At 47.7% G+C, this 16498-nt stretch overlaps 1 protein-coding gene across 8 annotated transcripts in view; it reads left to right on the plus strand.

The window, feature by feature from the left end:
• The window catches only part of WDR27 (WD repeat domain 27), a 246079-nt gene that overhangs the window by 47466 nt on the left and 182115 nt on the right, over positions 1-16498 (plus strand). For all 8 annotated transcript variants that reach the window (XM_073022250.1, XM_073022253.1, XM_073022254.1 and 5 more), the window contains 5 exons: positions 824-902; positions 3627-3704; positions 5011-5108; positions 9965-10054; positions 15080-15201. In XM_073022250.1, the coding sequence (XP_072878351.1) occupies positions 824-902; positions 3627-3704; positions 5011-5108; positions 9965-10054; positions 15080-15201 (467 nt within the window). The remainder of the gene's footprint in view (positions 1-823; positions 903-3626; positions 3705-5010; positions 5109-9964; positions 10055-15079; positions 15202-16498) is intronic.

Below are 16498 nucleotides of genomic sequence, written 5' to 3' on the forward strand. Positions count from 1 at the left end.
GTTTTCCTGTATAACATAGTGCCAGAAACAGAACTGAATTTCTTTGTTTTTAAAAAGAATAACTTTTTTTAGAATTTTTCAGTATTATGCAAATATCCATTTTTCTAAAGCTGTTTTATAATATTGTACAGACTATTCATATTGAACACCAGCTATTAAATTTATGCAAAAATAAATAGTTCTGGCAAAACTATATTTGATCTGAAAACATTTTTTTGATTTGTAAATATTTGTGGTAAGTTCACGTGGTGTCAGAGTTTTTGTCAATTGGTAGTGCTATGCAAAATGTAAAATAGGCTAGGCTGGGCACAGTGGCTTACGCCTGTAATCCCAGCACTTTGGGAGGCCGAGGCGGGCGGATCATGAGGCCTGGAGATCAAGACCATCCTGACCAACATGGTGAAACCCCCTCTCTACTACAAATGCAAAAATTAGCCGGGTGTGGTGGTGGACACCTGTAATCCCAGCTACTCAGGAGACTGAGGCAGGAGAATCGCTTGAACATGGGAGGTGGAGGTTTCGGTGAGCCGAGCTCGCACCACTGCACTCCAGCCTGAGTGATAAAGCGAGACTCCATCTCCAAAAAGAAAAACGAAAACAAAACAACGCAACAACAAAACAACCAACTTGGGCTGTTTTCTTATCCTTTTAACCCCTTGATTTAATCTTTGGCTGATGATGGTTGGTGTGACTTCAGATATGAAACCTCTTACATTTATGGTCAGAAATTCATTCTGTTTTGAAGAGGCTCTGTTCTTCTCATGTCCATCCTGAGATGCTAATTTTAAGTGTTTGTTTCTTCTTTAAAATTGCCTTTCCACAGCTGCACAGAGCGTCATGAAGGACCAGCGCCTGGTTTTCCACAGTAAGGTCAGATCATCTGGTTATGCGTCAGCACCACAGTGAGTAAACTCATGTCAGTGAGAGACAGAAATGTACCTGCGTCACAGATGCGGGACTTTAACACAGTAGGGACACACATACATCCCCGAGGGTCACGGCATGGAGAGAGGACATAGCAATAGAAACAGAAGTTAAAATGTGGTGGGTTGGACCCCAGCATGCCAGTTAGCAGCAGCTGCAGCAGCAAATGTTTCCTGAGCACTAACTGTGTGCTGGGTCTCAGAGCAGCCCTCCGTGTCCTTTTCTGATAACGTGGTGGTCCCGGGAGGTGAGAGGAAGCTGGTGGGCTCTGGGGCTGGGAGAGCAGGACGATGCTGTAAACAAACACGGCCCATCAAGGCCAGACACAATGTTCTTCTTAGAACATAACTTTGCTGTAACATCAGAGCACAATAACAGAGTGCATTTAGGCCCTGAGTTAGCAAGACTGCTCCAAGGCAAGGAGATACGAAGCAGCCAAGAAACCACGGGGTGGCCTTGAGATTTCCTAAACTTTCACAAGCCCACTCCTGAAAGGCAAATATGACTTTTCTAAAGAAAATGCAGACATATACCCCGCCTCCTACCTCACCTCTTGACCTTTTATGTCTCTTAACATAGTGGCCAAAATGACTCTGTTACCTGGAGTCCCTGTCCTCAGTGCACACACTCATCTCCCTGGTTGGTGCTCACCTCTACCAAGCTCCCCGCTTCATGTTCCCCTGGCTACTCCCTGACTCCCACCCTGCCCCCTGGCACTGCTGTGCTCCAGGCAGAAATCCCAGGCCACTGCGTAAACACAGCCTCCAACCCTCCAAGCTCTTCCCTGCTCTGCTTGTTCTCTTTGGCTTGAACAATGGTGACTGTGTCTTCTTAGCTGTTCTTTAAATCCCTGTGTCTGGGACAGCACTCAGCACCCTGGACCCTCATAAGGCACTTCTGGAGGAATGGATGGATGGAGAGTTGGACAGAAGGGGATGGAGGGATGAGAGATGGATGCATATGTGCATGGATGGTGGGGATTTGGGATGGAGAGATGAGAGGTGGATAAGGGGGGGGATGGATGGAGGGGATGGAGTGATGGAGAGACGGATGGATGAGTGGGTGGATGGATGGAGGGGATGGAGGGATGAGAGATGGATAAGTGGGGGGATGGATGGAGGGGATGGAGGGATGAGAGATGGATGGGAGGATGGATGGAGGGATGGATGAGGGATGGATGAGTGGGTGGGTGGATGGAGGGATGGAGGGGTACAGAGATGAAAGATGGATGAGTTGGTAGATGGATGATGAGGATGGAGGGATAAAAGATGGATGAATGGGTGCATGGATGGAGGGGATGGAGGGATGGGGAGATGAGCGATGGATGAATGGGTACATGGATGGAGGGGATGAAGGAATAGGGGGATGAGAGATGGATGAGTGGGTAGATGGAGGGGGATAGAGAGATGGAGAGATGAGGGATGGATGAGTGAGTGGATAGATGAAGGGATGGAGGGATGACGGAGATGGATGAGTGGGTGGACAGATGGAGGGGATGGAGGGATGCAGAGATGAGGGATGGATGAGTGGGTGGGTGGATGGAGGGGATGGAAGGATGGAGAGATGAGGGATGAGTGGGTGGATAGATGAGGAGATGGAAGGATGGAGAGATGAGGGATGGATGGGTGGGTGGGTGGATGGAGGGGATGGAAGGATGGAGAGATGAGGGATGGATGAGTAGGTGCATGGATGGTGGGAGATGGAGGGATGGAGAGAGAGAGACGGATAAGTGGAGGGATGGATGGAGGGGATGGAAGATGAGTGGGTGGATGGATGAAGGGGAAGGAGGGATGCAGAGATGAGAGATGGATGAGTAGATGGAGGTGATGGAGGGGTGGGGAGATGAGGGATGGATGTGTGGGTGGATGGATGGAAGGGGGTTGAGGGATGAGAGATGGGTGTGTGGGTGCATGGATGGTAGGGGATGGAAGGATGGAGAGATGAGGAATGGCTGCATGGGTGGCTGGATGGAGGGGATGAAGGAATGGAGAGATGAGGAATGGCTGCATGGGTGGCTGGATGGAGGGGATGAAGGAATGGAGAGATGAGGGATGGATGTGTGGGTGGATGGATGGAGGGATGGAGGGATGAGAGACGGATGAGTGGGTGGATGGATGGCAGGGATGGAGGGATGCAGAGATGAGGGATGGATGAGTGGCTCCATTGATGGAGGGGGGATGGATGGAGAGAGATGAGAGATGGATGTGTGGGTGAATGGATGGCGGGGATGGAGGAATGGAGGGATGAGTGAATGGATGGATGATGGTTGGATGGATGAATTCTGCTCCAGTGGCATCTGCAGCTTTGTATGGATTCCCCAGTTCTGCCATATTAAAGCATGTTGTGAGTGTCAGGCTTTGTGTGGGAGCCCCAGGGAATGAGGGGTTAACGGACATTGGTGGCCCTGAGTGCCAGCCTGAGGCTTTGGACTTAAAGGAAAAGCCCAGCATCAGGGTCCCATTACAGGATTTTAAAGGAGTCACAGGACGATGTGTAGCAGGACAACATCTCTGAGGCAGCGTGAGAGACACAGGAGGGGACGAGGTGACTTGAGGGCTGGAGGACAGGTGGGAGGGGCCCAAAAGCATTTATGCAGATGTCTGTATCTACGTATATAATTTTTTTCACTGTAAAATATAAATCTCTTAAGAACCTTGGAGCTCTTAGTATTTGAGAGAGATATAAGAGTTTTCTTTCCACAGTGTGACTATGTTTTCACCAAAGACCAACATCAAGAGTGAGGGGAAAGGATCTTCAAGACGCAGGAGCAGCTGTGCACGGTGTGTGGTGTCGTGCACATTCCAAGTACATTTGAAATAACCTAGACCTTTCCAATGCTTTAATGGGTTCTTTTCCAAACAGGTATAAGACCTTATATGTGTACATATGTTTACGTACATAAGTACACAGATATGTATATGAATATTATTTATATATCTTTTTAGCCAAATTTAATTCTTTCCTGTTAATTTTTCAGACATGGTCTGTTCTTACCACCTTAACAATTTTGAAATATTAAATTTTTGTTAAAATTTGGTTTAGAAAATGCCATAGCCAGTGCTCCTCCCTGTCATGCACGTGAATTGGGTGAAAACACTGGGGCCGTTGTAGTGCCAGGTGCTCATTCTGAGTGGCCGTGGCCCGCGCCACTGGGGAGAACGCCTGTCCATGGGACTGGCTCCACACTGGCTGCGGCTCTGACTGTGGGCATGTCCTGCAGACACCTGGGCCCCTTGTGACTGGACAGGGAAGAGCTTGGGGTCTAGGGTCCCTCCCAGTCCTGGATTTAAGATTACATTGAGGAGAGATACGGGCTACTGCACTTAAAACTCATTTTAACGTAAATGGGTCTGCTTTCAATCACTGTGTTACAGAGCACCAATATTGATTTTGCCCGTGTTCACTGCGTTTTTCTGCAGCCTTGCTGCTGTTCCTGCCACGCTCTGCTTGATATTACGCATATGCTTGCAGCAAAATGCATCCAGGCCTTATGCAGATGAAGTGTGGCATCAGAGTTCCATTCAGCTCTAATTCTGTTGGTAATTTTTTCTGTGAGGGCCCCGCTTTCCAGGCAGAGCGCGTTGCCTCTTCTGCATTTAGCTCTCGTGGGCCATCTGCTGAGAGCTGCTGGGCAGCAGTGGTGGCGAGGCCTCCAAATGCCACGCAGGGCCCAGGCGTGTTTATGGAAGGCATTGGCATGTACCCGGAAGGCATCTGTAGATGATGCCACCCACAGCGGCATGAGACTGGAAAGTGAAATTCATTTTCTGTTAGTGAGAACCCTCACCCCCAAATCGTCACAGTACTCATATCAGTTTACATGAAACACAAGAAATCCTTGCTATTTTCTATATAAAATACATGTCTTTTTTGGCAATATGGAATGTAAGTCTATTTAAAAGAGTTATTTCATGATTTTGAATGTAAGAGTCTAAATATAGACATATATAGGTAAATTTTCAAGTTTACTGGAATACAGTTATACATGTCGATGGAGGGGAAGCCCACTTCATTTCCTGCTTATGTTTTACTTCTGATCTCACTTTGAATGTCTCCCAATCGCTGTTACCTGTGGCCTTCCCTCAGGGAGCCGTACCCCATGGAGCGCGCTGTGCCCACCAAGCCTGGCCCCCAGGTTGCCGCCGCCCCCACCTGCACACGTGTGTGCTGCCTCCAGTACTCAGGTGCGCCACGTCCCACGGGAGCTGGGTAGCATTTCGTTTGTAAGTCTTTTATTCTGTCCACTGTAAACGTTTTTGTATTGTATCATAATTGTAAATATATTTTTTAAAACGCTGGTTACTTGAAGTTGCATGGCATGGTTTGTGTCTGGATAAAAACTGAGACTCCGTTTCACTCGACTATACTGAGGGTGATCACTGGGCATCTCGCCCCTGCGTTGGCGCAGAGACTGGCACTCACTCACTAGCAGCGAATTTGCTGTTCTGTGTCCAGCTCCTCCGGATTTTGCTCTCTGTGTGTCTGATCCCTCCTACAGAAGTGTTAAGGTGGGCGCAGTGGGAGGGCTTTGGCAGGCCGAGAAGCTAACGGAACAGTCGCTGCTTCCCTCTGGAGATGCGGTCTCCGCTCATGGATAGGCTGGAGATGCCAGGCTGGGGATGACACTGCGCAGGCTGTGCACAGGATTCCTTCCTTACCAGACCCTCAGCCGGGCCCTTTTCCTGCAGGGCTGAGTGTGTCTCGGCTTCCGTGACAGTCGCCCTGTATCTCATGCGTGTCCTGATAATGCCTTCATCAGGCTTCTCTTGGATCTCAGCAATTTTTTCTAAATAATGTTTGACAGAAGAGGAGCAGCTTGTGAGAGTGCCCTTGGCCTCGGCTAGGTCGTTCCAGCACTTGAACGCTTCTCAGAAGTGAGGTTTCCTTGCAGGTGAACTGTGCCCTTGCCTGGGGCTGGACAGAAAGTCCTGTCTGGGCCGGTACCTTGTCCCACCCTCATGCCATCTGTCCAGAGGGTTGAGTCGCCTAAGGGTTACCATTTACTACTCCGCTGAATTCCCTTTATTTTATTATATAATTGTAGCCAAAGAAGTTTTAAAATCATTTTCGGAAATTAAGTAGTATTATCAGTAAATGTCCTTTTGATCTTTGATAGACCAGAACAATCCTTCCGTGTTAGCAGCCTTCAAGTTTGAATATTGTGGGTGACATCTATAATTCCTTCCTTCCTTCCTTCCTTCCTTCCTTCCTTCCTTCCTTCCTTCCTTCCTTCCTTCCTTCCTTCCTCCCTCCCTCCCTCCCTCCCTCCCTCCCTCCCTCCCTCCCTTTCCTTTCCTTTCCTTTCCCTCCCTCCCTCCCTCCCTCCCTCCCTCCCTCCCTCCCTTCTTTTCTTTCTTTCTTTCTTTCTTTCTTTCTTTCTTTCTTTCTTTCTTTCTTTCTTTCCTTTCTTTCTTTCTTTCTTTCTTTCTTTCTTTCTCTCTCTCTCTCTCTCTCTCTCTCTCCTCTTCTCTCTCTCTCTCTCTCTTTCTTTCCTTTCTTTCTTTCCTTTCTTTCTTTCTTTCTTTTTGAGACGGAGTCCCACTCTGTTGCCCAGGCTGGAGTGCAGTGGCACAATCTTGGCTCACTGTAATCTCCGCCTCCTGGGTTCAAGCGATTCTCCTGCCTCAGCCTCCTGAGTAGCTGGGGATTACAGGCATGCGGCACCATGCCCGGCTAATTTTTGTATTTTTAGTAGAGACGGGATTTCGCCATGTTGGCCAGGCTGGTCTCAAACTCCTGACCTCAGGTGATCCTCCTGCCTCAGCCTCCCAAAGTACTGGGATTACAGGCGGTGAGCCACTGCTCCCAGCTCTATCATTTATTTCTACCCTGTTTTCGGAAATGTTTCAATGTAACCGCTTCACTGAGTATGCCTCTGGGCGCTCTGCCGATTTGAGGCGGGCCCCGGCCGTGTTTCAGGGGGCGTCCTGTCCTGAGTGAAGGGACCTTTTGGGTACAGCTTTTCCTGTTCACAACCTCGTACAGCAGCCACAGTCTCTCATCCCGCTGCTCATCCTGCTGTTCCTCTTCTGTTAAGGAAGGACGGCGAGGATGACAAAGGCAGTGCCTTACAAAGTTGTTGGTAGAGGATATGAGAAAGGATTAACACGGGCTGGCGCCGCAGACCCCCATGCCAATGTTAGTGTTTGTGTCTTAGAACCAGGCCAACTAGAAGTTCTACTCTTGCCTGTGGTCAGTGTGACTCCTATGAATTAGGCTTTTCTACAGTGTGACTCCTGTGAACTAGGCTTTTCTCCAGTGTGACCCTGTGAACTAGGCCTTTCTACAGTGTGACCCTGTGAACTAGGCTTTTCTACAGTGTGACCCTGTGAACTAGACTTTTCTACAGTATGACCCTGTGAACTAGGCTTTTCTACAGTGTGACCCTGTGAACTAGACTTTTCTACAGTATGACCCTGTGAACTAGACTTTTCTACAGTGTGACCCTGTGAACTAGGCTTTTCTACAGTGTGACCCTGTGAACTACGCTTTTCTACAGTGTGAGTCTGTGAACTAGGCCTTTCTACAGTGTGACCCTGTGAACTAGACTTTTCTACAGTGTGACCCTGTGAACTAGACTTTTCTACCTGTGAACCTGTGAACTAGGCTTTTCTACAGTGTGACCCTGTGAACTAGACTTTTCTACAGTGTGACCCTGTGAACTAGGCTTTTCTACAGTGTGACCCTGTGAACTAGGCTTTTCTACAGTGTGACCCTGTGAACTACGCTTTTCTACAGTGTGACTCTGTGAACTAGGCCTTTCTACAGTGTGACCCTGTGAACTAGACTTTTCTACAGTGTGACCCTGTGAACTAGACTTTTCTACCTGTGAACCTGTGAACTAGGCTTTTCTACAGTGTGACCCTGTGAACTAGACTTTTCTACAGTGTGACCCTGTGAACTAGGCTTTTCTACAGTGTGACCCTGTGAACTAGACTTTTCTACAGTATGACCCTGTGAACTAGGCTTTTCTACAGTGTGACCCTGTGAACTAGACTTTTCTACAGTGTGACCCTGTGAACTAGGCTTTTCTACAGTGTGACCCTGTGAACTAGGCTTTTCTACAGTGTGACCCTGTGAACTAGACTTTTCTACAGTGTGACCCTGTGAACTAGGCTTTACTACAGTGTGACCCTGTGAACTAGGCTTTTCTACAGTGTGACCCTGTGAACTACGCTTTTCTACAGTGTGACTCTGTGAACTAGGCCTTTCTATAGTGTGACCCTGTGAACTAGACTTTTCTACAGTGTGACCCTGTGAACTAGACTTTTCTACCTGTGAACCTGTGAACTAGGCTTTTCTACAGTGTGACCCTGTGAACTAGACTTTTCTACAGTGTGACCCTGTGAACTAGGCTTTTCTACAGTGTGACCCTGTGAACTAGACTTTTCTACAGTATGACCCTGTGAACTAGGCTTTTCTACAGTGTGACCCTGTGAACTAGACTTTTCTACAGTGTGACCCTGTGAACTAGGCTTTTCTACAGTGTGACCCTGTGAACTAGGCTTTTCTACAGTGTGACCCTGTGAACTAGACTTTTCTACAGTGTGACCCTGTGAACTAGGCTTTACTACAGTGTGACCCTGTGAACTAGGCTTTTCTACAGTGTGACCCTGTGAACTACGCTTTTCTACAGTGTGACTCTGTGAACTAGGCCTTTCTATAGTGTGACCCTGTGAACTAGACTTTTCTACAGTGTGACCCTGTGAACTAGACTTTTCTACCTGTGAACCTGTGAACTAGGCTTTTCTACAGTGTGACCCTGTGAACTAGACTTTTCTACAGTGTGACCCTGTGAACTAGGCTTTTCTACAGTGTGACCCTGTGAACTCGGCTTTTCTACTTGTGACCCTGTGAACTTGGCTGTTCTACAGTTTGACCCTGTGAACTCGGCTTTTCTACCTGTGACCGTGTGAACTCAGCTTTTCTACAATGTGACCCTGTGAACTAGACTTTTCTACAGTGTGACTCCTGTGAACTAGGCTTTTATACAGTGTGACTCCTACGAACAAGGCTTTTCTACAGTGTGACTCCTGTGAACTCGGCTTTTCTACACTGTGACTCCTGTGAACTCAGCTTTTCTACAATGTGACTCGTGTGAACTAGGCCTTTCTACAATGTGACCCTGTGAACTAGGCTTTTGTACAGTGTGACTCCTGTGAACTAGGCTTTTGTACAGTGTGACCCTGTGAACTCGGCTTTTCTACAGTATGACCCTGTGAACTCGGCTTTTCTACACTGTGACTCCTGTGAACTTGGCTTTTCTACAATGTGACTCGTGTGAACTAGGCCTTTCTACAATGTGACCCTGTGAACTAGGCTTTTCTACAATGTGACCCTGTGAACTAGGCTTTTGTACAGTGTGACCCTGTGAACTCGGCTTTTCTACACTGTGACGCCTATGAATTAAGCTTTTCTACAGTGTGACCCTGTGAACTCGGCTTTTGTGCAGTGTAACCCTGTGAACTCGGCTTTTCTACAGTGTGACCCCTATGAACTAGGCTTTTCTACAGTGTGACCCTGTGAACTAGGCTTTTCTACAGTGTGACCCTGTGAACTAGGCTTTTCTACAGTGTGACCCTGTGAACTAGGCTTTTCTACAGTGTGACCCTGTGAACTAGGCTTTTCTACAGTGTGACCCTGTGAACTCGGCTTTTATACAGTGTGACCTTGTGAACTCGGCTTTTGTAGTGTGACTCCTGTGAACTAGGCTTTTCTACAGTGTGACCCTGTGAACTAGGCTTTTCTACACTGTGACTCCTATGAATTTAGGCTTTTCTACAGTGTGACCCTGTCAACTCGGCTTTTGTGCAGTGTGACCCTGTAAACGAGGCTTTTCTACAGTGTGATCCTGTAAACTAGGCTTTTCTACCCTGTGATTCCTACAAACTAGGCTTTTCTACAGTGTGAGCCTGTGAACTAGGCTTTTCTACAGTGTAACCCTGTGAACTAGGCTTTTTTACAGTGTGACTCCTGTCTACAGTGTGACTCCTACGTATTAGGCTTTTCTAAGAGATCTTTTTTTAAATTCTTTTAACAGGAGATGGGCAGTGGCTGGCCTGTGGGTTGTCTAACCATCTATCGCTCGTTTTTGGTGCCAGCCTGACTGGGACACCTGCTGTGTTTTCAGGTAAAATGTGTCTTAATTTCAGTCAGTATGAACTTAAGGATGGGTCTCATTTAGGTCCTGGTTGTCAGTTTCTAAAGGACACTTTTGTTTCCTTCAGGACATCAGCAGAACAAAACCAAAGCTTGAATTGGGGTCTAAACTGGATTCACTGAGATCTTAAACCAAACAGGGTAAACATTACTCATGAGAATAGCATGGCAGCACTTCCGTGGCTGGTGCCCTGGAGGCCAAGAGCCGATCATCTGTAGAGTTTTAGGGGAGTGAGTGAAGTTGAATCCTAAATAATTGAAATATATTTAATTAATGTAATTGAAAGGCATACAGTTGAAATGTATTTTGAAATTTAGTAGGGTTTGTGCATAGAGATTTTTATAAACGTAACAAAGCAAACTATTTTCTTTTAAAAGTAGATCTGAGAGAAACAGTGTTAAAATTATGACCATTTTAACTCATAACTGGGATATATATTTGATTCCTAATTCTAATTCCATAAAACCTGACAGCTCTTTGTTAGGGTCCTGATACTGCTTGCCTCAGAACTTACACTTGGTAGATATTTTAACCAAAGCACAGAAACAACAAAAAATATCTCACTAGTCCTTCTGTTTTATACAGGTTTAGCATCCCTGATCCAAAATTCTGAAATCCAAATACCCCCAAATCCAGAACGCTTTGAGTGCGGACATAACACCGAGGAGATGCCCGTTGAAGCATCTCAGATTTCGGATTTTCGGGTTAGGGTTGCTTACTTGCCATAATGCAGATATTCCACAATCGGAAAGAATGGGAAATCCAGAACAGCTCTGATCCCCAGCATTGCGAATATGGGACACTCAGCCTGTTGCGTGACCACCCCAAGGGCAGTCGTTAGGAAATGCGGAGGTGGGGCCTGGTGGGGCTGAGATGGGGACGGAGGCAACGGGAGCCAGGCCCGGGCAAGGCCACACCTGGGAGCAGATGAGCGCCCCCAGTGACTCCGGCCTCACGCCCTCTGCTTGCTAACGCCCGGGGCCACGTCTCGGAGGCCCCCAAGGGCAGGCAGAGCTGGACTCGGCTCCTGCATGAGCAAAGCTGCCGCCCCTGCATGGTCTGGGCAGAGCACAGTTCTCCGGTCTTGGCCTGGATGCCACCCTTGCCCTTTGAGCCCCTTGCTCCTAGTCCCACCCCGCATCTATTGGGTAGCCTCAGAATCTTCACCATGCACCCGGGAGCCCTGAGCCGGCCTCTTTCATTGATTGATAGGAGTGGTGGTTCTGTTGACCGTGGATGTGTCCCTGTGTATTTTATTGTTGGAAAAAGGGCTTCTCACTGAACTAAGAAAATGCAGTGGTTTTTCAAATTCATCTTTACGAAAACTTACTCTGTTTTTGTGTGGGGGAAAAGTGCCACATTTACCCATCTCAACTGCACAAGCCACATCACTTCACTTTGGGTGTGTAACGTTTAATAGTGACATCACTCAACATTGAAAATGTGACTGGTCTCTCAGCACCTGCCCAGAACACAGAAAAATGAGTGTCTTTATTTCCATTATGATCTGGGACAAATAAGTATAAATTCAAATTTCCTCCTGGAGAGTTCAGGGGCCTCTGAGCACACAGTCAGGTAGCACATCCCATCCTGAAAACCACTGAGAGCAACCGTATTTAATTTAATAAAGGAGTTAATGTGTTTCTGCTTTAGATTTTAGAATTTTTCCTATCAAAAATTGTGTCTAGTCCAAAGACAGAGTCCCAGGCCTTCCGCCAAGCATGTGCCTGGCACAGAGTAGATTCTCAGCGATACAGGATGGTGGGTTCTGAGCGCGCTGCGCAGGAGAGCTGCATCGTCTGTACGCGCCCTGGAGCCAGTGGTGATTGTTGTGAAGTTCTGGGGTCAGGCATTTCGGAAGATTAAATCTAAAATTGCATTACAGATAGTGGAATTGTATAAAAAAGAAATCTTTGTCAAAGTATGAAGTGAAGATCTGTGTCTCTCCTGTTCCTGAGCTTTTGGTTGGCTCGAGCTGTGCTGAGTGGCTTCTGCTCTTCTTCTCTGAGCAGAGACTGCACATGCTGGCCTCCGTGCTGCTTATGTCGCCACACCCTTGACTGCTTCCCCACCACGGGGCCGCGTCCAAAGGAAGTCTAGGTCCAGAGGTCTCAAGCTCTGACCTAGGCCATGCATGGCAACTCACGCCTGTAATCCCAGCACTTTGGGAGGGTGAGGTGGATGAATCACTTGAGATCAGGAGTTTGAGACCAGCCTGACCAACATGGCAAAACTCCTTCTCTGCTAAAAAATACAAAAATTAGCTGGGTATGGTGGAGAGCACCTGTAATCCCAGCTACTCAGGGGGCTGACGCACGAGAATCGCTTGAACCCAGGAAAATCGCTTGAACCGCAGAGGTTGCAGTGAGCTGAGATGGCACTACTGCACTGTAGCCTGGGTGACAGAGCAAGACTCTGTCTCAAACAAACAAACAAACAAAACCCTGACCTAGACACGGTTTTAGAATCCTTTTCACTCTCTTTCTGAAGCTCCTCATCTCATCACACACACCACAGGGGAAACTGATCAATTGAAAAGAGGAGGGAGGCCTTCCGTACAGTGAGGAGATGGTGGGGAGAGAGAGGAAGAGGCACCCGTGTGGTCCCCCATGGGCACATTGCTTCGTGGGGATTGGCCTTGCCTGCGGTGACTCGTCTTCGATGCACCCTGTGGCCACAGCACTTCACGCATATATCTGGGGCTGGAGCTTGGGAGAGAAGGGGGATCCCACCTTTGGCAAGTTCTAAGGAATTGCCATTGTTTTCATCCTGGGAGTGGAAGTCCGTCCCTGACACTTGAGATGAAGGACCAGGCCGACTTGTTAGGACTGAGCACAAGGTGGCATTTTGCAATGCCTGCATTGCCTCTGCTGGCCTTGGTGGCTTAGTGGACCACTGGGCCCCCAGCAGACGCTGTGCTCATAGGAGGAGGTGGGAAGGACTAGAAAAACACATTCTCTGTCTCACGAAGAAGGAAGAGCGTGGGTAGCGGTAACTTCACCCTCCCTCCTGTGTGACCTCATGCGGCCTCTTGCAGCCTGTGGGTCAGGCAGTAGAGGCTGGTCTGAGCTTGATATTGGAAGAGAGTGGGCCACACGGCTGGTAATGGAGTGACTTCTGAGGTCAGTCACTGGGCAGAAGCGTAAGGCCCTTCTCACTGGGAGGATGCCCTTATGGCCCAGGCTGCCTGGACCAGGCCTCGCAGCAGGTGTCTGAACCTGTGATATTCTCGGATGGTGCGGAGCTGCAGACACCACTGGTGTTCAGTACAAGCAGCATGGGTGGCATCTGTTAATGGCAGTCATGAACATGACTTTCCTTTGAGTCTTGCGGCTGCTGTTAGCTGAGCAGCAGTGAGGAATGTTTGGAGCTTTCCTTAACCGGCCTCTGTACTTTTGCTAAAACTGCCAGAACTCTACACGTGAGGGCAGCAAAGCTATTTCACGTTTTTCTGCGCTGTAAATTTCTGCTCTGCGTTTCCTGGCGTCCTGTTGCAGAACTGAGTTATGTTCTTACAATTACGTCTTTCCTGGTTTTCCCTTCTTTTTACGTTGGTTCCCTGGCAGATGTGATGTAGTGAGATAGCAGTTCCTTGTCCGGTCTACAAATTGTGACGCGTGATTCACGTGCTGAGGCCTGCAGGAAGGGGCCTTCTGCTCTGTGGGAAGATCCCGGCTACAGCAGGAATTTTCTCGGGAGTTGTGGTTACCCATCCCCTGTGATTTTAATCACAAAGTGCTTAGCTATGGAGGTGAAATGGGGTCGCTGAGCAGGTCTGGGGTCATTTGTTGTCAGGAAGCATGAGTGAGGCTGCCCGTCAGTTTTCTCTTTGCTGTCCCAGCCCAGGTGCTGGGGGGTCAGAGGCTGCAGGGCTGGGCGTGGCCTCTCCTTGCCCTCACCTCCCCACCTCCTCCCCTCTCGCCCTCCTCACCATGCCACACGCCTGGCTTTCGCTCCAGGGCCGACCTCTGAGGAGAAGCACATCCCTGGTCGTCTTCGCTTTCTCCTTTCCTCTGCGTCCGCTGCTTGTTAGAACCGTCAGGTGGCGGCAGCTGAGAGACTGTTTGAAGACGCCTCCGGCCTGACAGCCGTTCTAGGGGTTATGAGGCAAGACAGGTCCAGAAACCAGCGCGGGCTCAGGGCCTGGGCCCCAGGGTTAGGCTGAGAGTAGGATGAGGTGGGGGGTAGGATGAGGTGGGGGGTAGGATGAGGTGGGGAGTAGAATGAGGTGGGGGGACAGAAAAGCTCTTACAGGTGTATGAAATAAAGGCTGTTTGCCTCATCGCCTACCTTAGTTTCATATCAGAGCAGCACACACTGCTGATATTCAGACGCCTGAAGACTAGCATCGGCGCTCTCAGAAATCAGCATCCAAGCAGCTATTGTAAGTTTAGACAAAACTTTTCAAATCTGTCAGAACAAATGATCGACTTATATGTGTGTGCTCAGGGATTTTTTTTTCCCTTTTTTCTTCAACGTTGATGGCAGTTCTTTAAAATACGGATGCATTATCATGGAGTCCACAGATTTCTGTACTGTAGCTTATAATACTAACTGTTATCATGTTCTTCTCTGATAACATACACTCACAGATGCACACATGATGTTGAACTTCTTAGTTTAAGAAATGCGAGGTTTTACACTGCCTGGCCGAGGCATATTCAATCACACCACAAACCTCAGCACCACACAATGCACACTCCTAACAAACCCACACCTGCACCTCCTGAATCTGAAATAAAAGCTGAAAAAAATGGAACGCGAGGCTTTGAGCAACTGCGTTCAGAAGCCACATTGAGTCTCTGCTGAAGGGAGATGGTGTACCCGGCCTCAGGCTCTGCGGCCTCACTGTGGCCAGGAGAAGCCTCCTGGCGACCCCTTATTGCTGGACAAATGCTGTCCCGGCTGTGTTGTATGAAAGTGCCAGAGAAGTAGCGCTCAGTCAAACTGATCCTAACAGCAGAAACAGTCACCCTCTCCGGTCATTCCTGTTAGGTCACGACGGGGCGGTGAACACCGTGTGCTGGAGCCAGGACCGGAGGTGGCTGCTCTCTGCAGCCCAGGATGGGACCCTGCGGGTGTGGTCAGCTCGTGGGGCAGAGCTGGCACTGCTTCTGGTAATGGACGGTCACCTCTGCCATGGGCAGTCATTTCCAAAGGAGCTGAGAGCTTCTCAAAAGTCTCATTCTTTTACCTTAACAGGAGATGAGGAAAGGGACATAAGCCGAGTTTGCTTTAAAAAAAGTTATTGATTAAAAGTTATTGCTTCAATGCAATAAACGTTATTGATTAGTTTCTTAAATGTGTGTCTACATGTATATATTCACACGTACGCAGTAGGCACACGCATATGGATGCATATGCATGTGCACACTTACATGTTTGCCACATATTCACACACGTGCACTAGGCACACATGATATGCATACACATGCGCACACTTACATACGTGCCACGTATTCACACGCACACAGGCACACACGCATATAGATGCATGCACACGTGCACACTTACATACTTGCCACGTGCGTGCATACATTCATATGCTTAAATCTATCCTTATGTTTGTGATGGTCTGTGAATGCCACATGATTAATACTGAAACATTTGAAGAATTTAAAATATTGATTCAATGTGATTTCGTAGACCAGAAGCAAAATGGCCAAGGGGCTATTATGTGGGGGAAGTATATTTTAGGAAGAAGAGTGACTTGTTTTGATGAACTTACACGAGATCATTTGGGAGCGGAACAGGAAAGGAGAGACAGGAAGATGATAACCTTATGACTAGGACAGGGAAAGAAAAGGAAATGGTAGGAAACTCACCTTCAAATCATGAAATTATGAGCAGGCGACTTGCAAAGAACGTAACATAAAAAGCAGTCGCATTTTCAAAGATGTTGGCATTTATTTTCTATGGGTCTTTTATAGAAAGGGGATTGAAGATGAGAAAGACAAGAAAGGAAGTGTCAGTTAAGGAAGACCCAGGGCCTCTCTGAAGGTGAAGCGTTGGCAGCAGCTTCAGGAAGTAGTTTGCTGAGAACTGTGGATGCCGTCAGCTTGCTCTGTGTCATAACACGTTTGGTTTTGAGGTCTAAATTTGAGAGCAGACACCTCAGAACTACATTTTAAAACATTTTAAATTTCAGCTTTAATAAAATCCTTGCTACTTAGTAGGTTTACTGCTAAGTTTCAATTCTTTTAAAGTTGTTAAATGGCTGGAATTCAAAGCATTCATTACAGTGAAATTTTAATCATGTAATACCTTTCAGAAGTAGTAGGCAGAAACAAAAATTGTAGATTGGGTCTAACAAAGTATATGTACGCATTTAGAATAAATAGATGTTGGGTTTTAAGAAGAAATAATTTTATGTTTAGAGCAATAGTGTTTTTGTTAACATTTATCGTATTGACA

Source organism: Chlorocebus sabaeus, chromosome 13 (genome assembly GCF_047675955.1).
Source record: "Chlorocebus sabaeus isolate Y175 chromosome 13, mChlSab1.0.hap1, whole genome shotgun sequence".
Taxonomy (NCBI): Eukaryota; Metazoa; Chordata; class Mammalia; order Primates; family Cercopithecidae; genus Chlorocebus; species Chlorocebus sabaeus.